The 9,961-nt window shown below is 37.4% G+C and overlaps 3 protein-coding genes across 5 annotated transcripts in view; 2 read left to right on the top strand and 1 right to left on the bottom strand.

Annotated features, from left to right (window-relative positions):
• The window catches only part of srebf1 (sterol regulatory element binding transcription factor 1), a 40,462-nt gene extending 38,304 nt beyond the window's left edge, over nt 1-2,158 (top strand). For both annotated transcript variants that reach the window (XM_039675246.2, XM_039675245.2), the window contains exon 19: nt 948-2,158. In XM_039675246.2, coding sequence (XP_039531180.1) covers nt 948-1,168 — 221 coding nt within the window. In that variant the 3' untranslated portion in view covers nt 1,169-2,158. The remainder of the gene's footprint in view (nt 1-947) is intronic.
• Nucleotides 2,159-4,044: 1,886 nt separating this feature from the next.
• The window catches only part of rai1 (retinoic acid induced 1), a 59,990-nt gene continuing 54,073 nt past the window's right edge, over nt 4,045-9,961 (bottom strand). The window contains exon 5 of the mRNA XM_039675255.2: nt 4,045-5,667. Within this exon, the coding sequence (XP_039531189.2) occupies nt 5,659-5,667 (9 nt within the window). The 3' untranslated portion in view covers nt 4,045-5,658. The remainder of the gene's footprint in view (nt 5,668-9,961) is intronic.
• The window catches only part of LOC120481558 (proteasomal ubiquitin receptor ADRM1), a 79,588-nt gene continuing 75,322 nt past the window's right edge, over nt 5,696-9,961 (top strand). The window contains exon 1 of one of the 2 annotated variants that reach the window (XR_005623339.2): nt 5,696-6,043. The gene's annotated coding sequence lies outside the window, so the exon portion shown is untranslated. Of the gene's footprint in view, nt 6,044-8,567; nt 9,137-9,961 lie in introns of those variants that run through there. The other variant, XR_016155055.1, reaches the window with a different exon arrangement.

The raw sequence follows: 9,961 nt of genomic DNA, 5'->3' as shown, positions 1-9,961 counted from the left end.
TATATATATATATATACACACACACACACACACACATATATACATATATATATATATATATATATATATATATGTATATATGTGTGTGTGTATATATATATATATATATATATATATATATATATATATATATATATATAAATGTGTGTAACCAAAATAAAAGTTTGTGTTTACATAATGTGTTTGTACTATGTATAATTATTTTGTATATATAAATACACACACATGCATGTAAGTATTTATTTAGTGCATGTATATACTATATTTAAATGTATACATAATTTACATTATATATAAAAAATTATATACAAATAACTATCTACATGCATGTGTGTGTATTTATATACACAAAATAATTATACACCGTACAAACACATATATTATGTAAACACAAACTTGTATTTTTGTTGCACACATACATATATATTAATATTAATTAGTAAAAAAACGTTTTCAACATGTATTTATATTAAGTATAATCTTATCACGTATATATTTTTATGATATATATGAAGAGTTCAGATGCAAAAGCCTCTAAGTGCCATTTGAAATTTTCTTCTAGAACAATTATTTTAATCAAGCTTGTATATTAAATTTCAGTAATTTCACTTTAATAGCAGTGAAGATTATCTATTAATTGTCATTTAAGTGAAATTACTGAACTTAAATATACAAGCTTGATTAAAATAATCATTAAAGAAGAAAATTTCAAATGGCATTTAGAGGCTTTTGCATCTGAACTCTTCAAATATTATTTTCCAGTAAAAAGAAAATTGGTAAAATGCACAGGTCACAAAAGTATTAATTGATGGTTTGATTTGAATCTCTTCATCGTTCAATTTAAAAAGCTTAAAATCATTTAATGTATTGCAGTCACTAATAAAGTCATCAGCTGTCAGGCAAATAACACCCTGCTTACGTTTAGTGTGTGTGTGTGTGTTTGACAGAGGAGTGCGAGACTCATCCAGGCCAGCGTGAGCAGGCAGAGGCCGTGATGCTGGCGTGCCGTTACCTCCCCCCCTCCTTCCTGTCCGCCCCGGGCCAGCGGGTGGGCATGCTGGCCGACGCCGCCCGCACGCTGGAGAAACTGGGCGACAAGCGCACGCTCCACGACTGCCAACAGATGATCATCAAACTCGGCAGCGGGACGACCGTCACGTCCACCTAGCCGACTGCACACCAACACACAAGAGCACTTTTACCAACACACCCCAACATCTCACTCTTCACTTCAGGCCTCAGTCATCGGCTCGTCTCCCCAACAGTTCACGACTGCATATCCAATAACAAGATGCGCGGCGGGACCATACGTTTTTGATATGAAATTAGTTATTTAACTTATTTATACGCCCTACACAAAGACTGAACGGTCCTTTGTGTAACGATGCACTGCGAGTGCTGACCGATGGTGTTTCTGGACGCCGGTGCTCCAATTGGACATGTAATGTAGAGCTTTGCTTTACCGTTAGCACCTTTTGAGAGAAACGAACATTACCGTAGACGGGGGGGAAAGTGCTTCTCTCAACCATGAGTTGAATAAAGTAGTTCCTACTTTACCTGTGATCGTCTGGGATGAATTTGCATATTGATTAGACAAAAATTAAGGCTTTATGAAAGTTGTTTCTTTGTACATATTTTAACGGAGTGTATTTATGATGGCCTGACGCTGTAGGTGAGTATTTGAAGAGCGGCGCTGCTGAAACCGAACCGATTTGAAGTAGTCGGCGGAAGAAGACGGTAGCCACAGTATGTTCACACGGTCACCTACACACAGAGCCCATTGAATCCACTGTTTAATTTGTTAAGTCTTCCATTGGAGTCGGCATATCCAAATAATTCGCATGTCGTCGAAGAAGTGATCGTCTTTATCCAAAGATACGATTTGATACCTGCAGCTCTTGTTAGGGGGAGAACCATATTTCTATTTCATTTCTAGCCACAGTTTATGTACAAACTCTGATTACTAGACACGTTTTATATCCGCAGTAACCGTGAGATTTGCAATTGACATTCATTACTCTTACGCTAACTTTTCTGTAGTGCTTGTGATCAATTCTCAAAGATGAAACGTGTTTCAACTTGCAGATATAGTATATTCTATATTGTCTTCTATTTGATTTATTCTTAAGATTGTAAATAAAAGTCTTTTGTAATGAAATGCTGACGACTCCTGATGTTATGAGCAAACGGTTTTCAACATTGATGATAGTCGGAAATTTCTCGAACATCAGATCATCATATTAGAATGATTTCTGAAGGATCTTGTGACACTGAAGACTGGAGGAATGATGCTGAAAAATAATACAGGTTTGATCACAAGAGTAAAGTACACTTTACTATATACTCGCATAGAAAACAGATATTTTACATTATAATAATATTTCACAAAATTATTGTATTTTTCATCAAGTCAATGCAGCCTGAACACGAGACGTTTTTTGTAAAAGCCGATTCCAGTTAAAAATTAGGATCATTTTGTGAATTAAAACCTCTAAGCTAAAATTCCAGTATCATATTTTTGCTATAACAGTAATACGATATTACGACAGTGACAAACATTTAGGCTTAAACTGTGATGGGTGTTTTATAGAAGTAAGTTAACGGTAAAAATGTTTTATGCTATGCGTGTGCAGAAATTTATTTTGAAAAATAAAAAAGAGAAATATTTAGAGTAAAAAGTGTTGTTTTTATATGCATGGCAACTTTTTAACATTCTTTCGTTCGGTGACTCTCCTGTTCGAACTCGTTGAGCTTACAAAGCTTAAACTTTATTTTTTTTTTTTTAATGAGTGATCATTTCGCTTGATAAGATCCTTATTCATCGGCTGAAATCATTTAAAGCCCTTTGAACAATTAGCAGTTTGCACTGAAACTCTCTTTTGGACCTTGAACCGTTTGGTTCCCACTGAAGTCCATTATATGGAGAAAATCCTGGAATGTTTTCATCAAAAACCTTAATTTATTTTCGACTGAAGAAAGAAAGACATGGATATCTTGGATGACATGGGGGTGAGTAAATTATCAGCAATTTTTTTTTAAAAGTGAAATACTCCTTTAATTTACTTTATTTATTTTTAAAATTGACACGATAAATTACTATATGACCGATATATGATGAAAAAATTAAAGGTAGCCTACACTGTAGATTATTATTTTTTTACTGTCAGCATTTAACAATTTAAATAATGAGTAAATTGCCTACATCACCGGTCCTTCCAAAATGTGTTTTACCCTGCTTCACAATAGGGTGAGCCTATTATAAGTGTTTTGTACCTACAAAACAAACGAGAAAAACAAGAATTAACGTTGGCTCGGCTTTTCGGAGATGGAAAGAAGGGATTTGAAATGTTATAAAATCAGATATGACGTTTGTATTACTCGACAGGTGAGTAAGGTGTTTTATTGAACAGATACATTTCCATAATTATCTCTCTGACTGACATAGTTCATAGTAAAGCATTATCTATGGTGAAGGGTCGTTTCGTGTTAATGTGTTATGAGCAGTGTGAAAATAATATTCATCCGCACAATCACGCAGAGCCGAAGTACAACCAAAACAAGGTTCTTCCGCAATATGCACGCAGTTTTGTTTTTAACCACTAGAGGGCAAATAGTAACCGCACATCTACTTTTCCTGCATGAAAGGAATATTCAACCTTAAAGGTATAATTTCTAGAAATAAATACAGAAAGGCGTGTTAGCTGGTGGTTGGGTGATGAGATGTGACTAACTCAACTTGAATGGGTTTGTTTCTAAATTTTACCTCGCTAAACCAACAGAAGCCTCAGCAGAGTAAATAAAGGTGCTGTTTCTTTGCGTCCAGATGTCATTTCAGACTACTGGCTGTGAGACACAGACATCTTTAAGGATAATAGCACTGAATTAGTGTTGAGCGAAAACAAAACAAAATGTGATTTTGATCTCAATTCTAGAGACAGCTGTTCACACATATTTCACAGCAGCGTTACATAACATAAAAAATACCAAACACACAGACACTTTGCAATATGAGCTGTGGACAAACACAATAATAAAAAAAAACAGTCCTTTTAATTAATTGTTTTAATAACTTTTGTAAGCAATAACATATTTGTTTTATAGAAAATAAACATCTCTAAGAAATACTATACACAATTATAATAGTACATCACATATTACATTTAAACAGCATCAAATACTTATATACACAATTACTTAGAATTAGGAATCAAATAATTACGTGATGGTTCTGTCATCTCTATGCGGTCTTACCTGTAATACTGCAGTGAAGTGAAGCATATACTGTATGTTAGTCACATATACATCTGGATTAAATGTTTATGGATTCTCATGTTTGGTTTTTCACATTGTCTTCTGCGTCATTTCACAAATAACATGAACAGAAATGTCAAATCTGTTTGTGGTGTGGATCTCTTCAGCTTAAAGGTCATCCAAAATTACAATATGCCATTATTTACTCATCTAGGCTTTAAAAAAAAAAAAAAAAAAAAAAAAAAAAAACTCATGTGACTTTCTTTCCTCCTTTGAGTGATTGAGAAGAATGTCCAAGCTGCCATTTTCCACTCAGTGAAAGTGAATGGAGACTTGGCTTGTCAAGCTCCAAAACAAAAGTATCATAAAAATCTTTTTCAAGAGTCCTAAATTTAAAGAGAATTTTATTTTTTTAAATGTGCTGTTGCTCTACAATAATATGGTATTTTTGTTTATTTCATTGAAGAATGAAAGTCGTAAGGGTTTTGAGTAATAAATTTAATAAATTCCTTTAATAAATTCTGAGAAGCTGATACACATAATACGAACGCAGTGCTGGGGAAAGTTACTTTTAAAAGTAATGCGTTACACCCTAAAAAAGTAACTAATTGCGTTACTTTTTTATGGAAAGTAAGGCTGAAGGCTGAAGGAAATGCAAATCACTTGCATTACGTATTTGAAAAATTAGCAGAGATACGTTGTTGTAAATTTAAAAGTAATGCGTTACTTCACTAGTTACTTGAAAAAGTAATCCGATTACATTACTCTGATTACAATGCGTGACCCCCAACACTGTTCGAACGCAGGATATTCTCCCACCTGTCGGACATCTCAGTGGAGCTGTTTTGTCTTCGAATGCACATGAAAATAAGCCTACACTTGGAGTAGCAGTTTATTAAAATAATGCATTTTTTTTCCTCATGAAATCAGAATATTTAGACCTGTAAAGCACACCATGTACAATTTCATTTTTTCTTCTTTGTAACATGTAAGTGTCCATTGAAATACATCCAGTGTTGCATGACATCTTCAAATTTCAATCCCCCTTTCCACTGCGGAAGCACGTGTGTGCCAACCAGCGCTCGGGGCAGCAGGCCAAATCCACCAGCAGGTGTCCCCGACTGATAACATCCGCTCCAGAATACGGAATAAAATGGAAGAATGGCACATTCAGATTCATAACAAAAGTGTCTTTCCCCTTTTTCAGCTTTTGGTCATGAAGTATCGTCTGTTTGAGCCGGGCCGGATGGATTGGGAGATGATCTTGGGTGAGTATTGCTACAGTATTTTTGTGCTTCGACTGAAGCCCTAATTAGATGTCCACAGCAACTTACAGCACACAGGCAAACGCATGTCCTTGTTCTACTGCATAGCAGACATTCACCAGTCTTCATGCGCCAGTATATATTACAACGCCTGAAAAACAGATCCATTTGAAATGCGTAAGAGTGGAGAAAGGCTTGCTGAAATATTCTTCGTTCATATACATTAAGCCACCACATGTCTTCTCTTATTGTATGGATTTCTCCATTTTTAAAGATTGAAATCATATTAGGAACAATATCACAGTTATTTCACTTAGCTTTCCAGGTGTTCATTGTTTTCTTACTCAAATGGAAATGCTAAAAACAAAACATTTTTACTTGGGAATATTGTTTTAATCCGCAGTCATTTTGCATGTTTTACAGCATCTTTCCATTCCGTGAGTCTTATGTAATATACCTTTAACTAACATGACATCATCCTCCAGGAAGTGGCATCATTTTGGAGGGAAAACAACAGATAACAGAAGGTAATGGATTTAATGAATTCGTTGATGATTTGATATTAATTCTTTCCACTTGATAACGTCCCATCTGTTTGATCACTTCAACATCAATATCAACATTTGAAAAGATGTTTTGAAATGTCCAAATAGCCTCCTTCACGAAAAGTTGATTACTTACCACAGAACGGCTAACTAACGTTAGCTTGTTATTTCCCTTCTGTTCATTGTCTTGGCAAATGCTATAGCACGTCATTGATTTATTAACCAAAAATGATCGGATGACTGATGTACAGACGACAATGCTGATAATGACGAAAAAATGTGATGTAGCCTACACAAATTAGCTGAAATTGTACATTATTAACTAATAATAATAATAATTACAATAATATAAGCTGTATTGCCCACTCTCGAAAATAAAATTGCAGGAACGGTTCCTAATTGCGCTGACATTGATGTTATAGTTGTTATGTATCTCTCCTCCTCCGCAGCTTTTCTTGCTGCTCTCGTTCTCTTTCCCTCCTCTGCTCTGGGTCCAATCTCTCGCTTTCTCTCTGATCTCTGAACTAATCCCTCTGCTTTAAAGCGCTGGTAATCGGTATCTCTCTCACAGCGCGATTTAACTGCAGCCTGGTTAGTGTTTGTTAGGACTGCATTGATATTCATCATCACGTTCTCGTGTTGCAAACAAACGTCTTAGTTCAGCGCGAACTGCTTAAAGGGACAGTTCACACAAAAATAAAAATTTTGTCATTAACACAAACTTTGTTCTTCAGAGATCTTTGAAACACAAATGAAGATCGAAATCTGAGAACTTTCTGGCCCTCCTACACACACACAACTACCACTTTGATGCTTCAAAAAGTTCATAAAACTAAATGTGATTTGAGCCATGTAGTCCAAATTTTCTGAAGAGACTCGATCACTTAATGATGAACACAATAAATTTAGGCTTTTATTCACATATAAACATTCATCAACTCACACATCAGTTATGGTAAACTGAAGCTCAAACTTGTTCGCTTGATGTGAAAACAACTGAGGTTCATTCTCGTGTTACGCAGCACGTTTGAGCTTCAGCAAGAACCAATGAGGTTCATTCTTGTGTTACGCAGCACGTTTGAGCTTCAGCAAGAACCAATGAGGTTCATTCTCGTGTCGCAGCACGTTTGAGCTTCAGCGAGAACCAATGAGGCTCATTCTCGTGTTACGAAGCACGTTTGAGCTTCTACAAGAACCAATGAGGTTCATTCTTGTGTTACACAGCACGTTTGAGATTCAGCAAGAACCAATGAGGTTCAGTCTCGTGTTACACACAGCACGTTTGAGCTTCAACAAGAATCAATGAGGTTCATTCTCGTGTTACGCAGCACGTTTGAGATTCAGCAAGAACCAATGAGGTTCAGTCTCGTGTTACACAGCACGTTTGAGCTTCTACAAGAATCAATGAGGTTCATTCTCGTGTTACGCAGCACGTTTGAGATTCAGCAAGAACCAATGAGGTTCATTCTCGTGTTACGCAGCACGTTTGAGCTTCAGCAAGAACCAATGAGGTTCATTCTCGTGTCGCAGCACGTTTGAGCTTCAGCAAGAACCAATAAGGTTCATTCTCGTGTTACGCAGCACGTTTGAGCTTCTACAAGAAACAATGAGGTTCATTCTTGTGTTACACAGCACGTTTGAGCTTCCTGAAGATGTTTTTTCTCTTGACAATTTCGTCAAGGTTCGATTGAGCTTCTGTTTATGTTCGCTGTTCAATGTTTATATGGGAATAAAAGCCTAAATTAAATCTTTTCATCCTATAAAGCGACCAGGTCTCTTAAGAAAATTTGGACTAAACCACTCAATTCATATGGTTTAGTTTTACAATCAATTTATGAACTTATTAAAGCGTCAAAATGGTACCCGCGCAGCTGATGTAGGGACAGAAATCTCTCAAATTTCATTCAAAAGATCTTAATTTCTATTCTGAAGATGAATGAAAGTCTTATGGGTTTGAAATGACATGAGGTTGAGTAATTAATGAGAGAATTTCCTTTTAACTCGGATAAGAATCGGTTTACTAATCTGGTATTTACACCATTCGGCTATCGGTGCACCACCTCTCAGAGAATCGCATTCAAACCTGCCTCCATTTTGTTTGCAACAACCTCCAATGATCCAATCAATTCCCAAAAGACAAAATCAAGCCCCACCCTACATGTTTTTCTAATTTCAGAGATGACGATCTCAACTTCCGTTTCATGCCGACTTTAATATGTATTAAACTGTTTTTCATCTGTGTTGATTTTTTGAGCACCCAATTTAATATGAGATGCGTGCCGACTCTGCCGAGTGTCAGTAACAATGGCCAAACGGCTCTGATGCAGCTAAATTCACCTAAATTCTCTCAAAACGTGAACAATATTGTTTTGTTGCCTGGCTAGAATATTTCCTTGAGGAAATGCAAATAGCAAGAACAGGAGATAGAACGGTAGACTTCTCTTGCCCTGCCTGCTGTGCTGCCCTCTTCGGCCCGACTGTGCTGCTTTGCTGTTGTCATGTTCTCAAGCCACGTGAACCTACAAGAGAGCTCGCCGCTGAGTGTGTGTGAGCACAGAGGAGAAGAGGAAGATGAAGAGGAGGAGATTTCCTAGGAGACCTTGACGGGGGTGGTATCTCTACCGCTCGCTTTCATTAAAGCGGCAAATTGGCATCCCAGAGACCCAAAGCCCTTAGATCCCCCTGCTGATGTGTGCTCTGCTTGTTCTGAACTTTCTCCTCTGCTCTGTTTGTCTGTCTGTTTCTCTCTCATTCTGTTCTCCTCTCCTTTTGTCGTGGGAGGGCGAAAGAGGAAGGGAGGGGTAGAGCTGGAGAGAGAGCAGGGCGGGGTGTTTTGATCTCCATCCAGGTTTTGCCTCACGGTCTCAGACCGAAAGCTGCTGAATATCATTTTTCTTTCTCACTTTCTACCATGCCCATTTTCTCTGTCTTTCTTGCTCAGTCTATCGCTTTTGCTTCCTCTCTCCCTGACCTACCTCAGTTGTAGTTCACAGATTGCCTTTAGGTGGCGAATGCACTAGCAAATTGCAACAGCATAAGAACGAAGTGGCATGTGAAACTAAGGCTTAAGCTAAGGTGAGCATTACTAATATTTCCCTGGTTTCACAGACCAATTTTGATCCTAGACTAAAAATGCATATTTGAGCTGCTTTACCTGAAAGCTACTTGCATTGACACATCTTTAAAACATCTCACTGCCATTGTTTTGTCTCAAGATGCACACCAGTAATGTTTATTTTCCTAAGCCACATTTACAAAGGCTACTTACAATAACTGAACTAAGGCCTAATCCAAGACAAAAGCCTTGTCTGTGAAACCAGGCCTACATTTCTTAATACAAAAAACCCTAAGTATTCGACTTTGCCGTGCACCTTGCCGTATTGTTTTTGTTTTACGAATATGAATGATAGTGATGTGGATTGTTGAGGAGGGGAATGTTATTACTTTCCAATCGATTCAGATTTGTTTGCCTGATGGACAATGACATAAGCCGCTTTTCCACCGTCGGGCTGAACGTTTGCGTAACCGTTCCATTGCGTGCCGATCCAGGCCAGCTGGTACGGTTAGTGTTTAATTTTTTCCACTGTAGGGCTGACAACGGCCGGTCTTCAGAATGTAATACAATCATCAGTCATTGCCTTTGTAATGCAAGAGTTCACGATATGAGATGTGTAGAGGGCACGTTATGGAGGAAGGCTCAGATATTTTTGGTTTAAACGTCGCTCAAATAGAGCGCTTGGCCAACTACAGAGAAACTGAAAGCTAGGCAACAGACAAGTGACCAATTTTGAGTTGTGACGTCACTTCACGGATTCTACCAGCACGGTTCAGCCGACCATTTAGACAACCGCGCCAAGAACGGTTTGTAAGTGTGTTGTACCAGGCCAGAGACTATTTATA

The sequence above is a fragment of the Pimephales promelas genome, chromosome 3 (assembly GCF_988280905.1).
Source record: "Pimephales promelas chromosome 3, fPimPro1.hap1.1, whole genome shotgun sequence".
NCBI classification, from domain to species: Eukaryota; Metazoa; Chordata; class Actinopteri; order Cypriniformes; family Leuciscidae; genus Pimephales; species Pimephales promelas.
The sequence above is the reverse complement of the archived record's forward strand: the minus strand, read 5'-3'. Positions and strand labels throughout refer to the sequence as shown.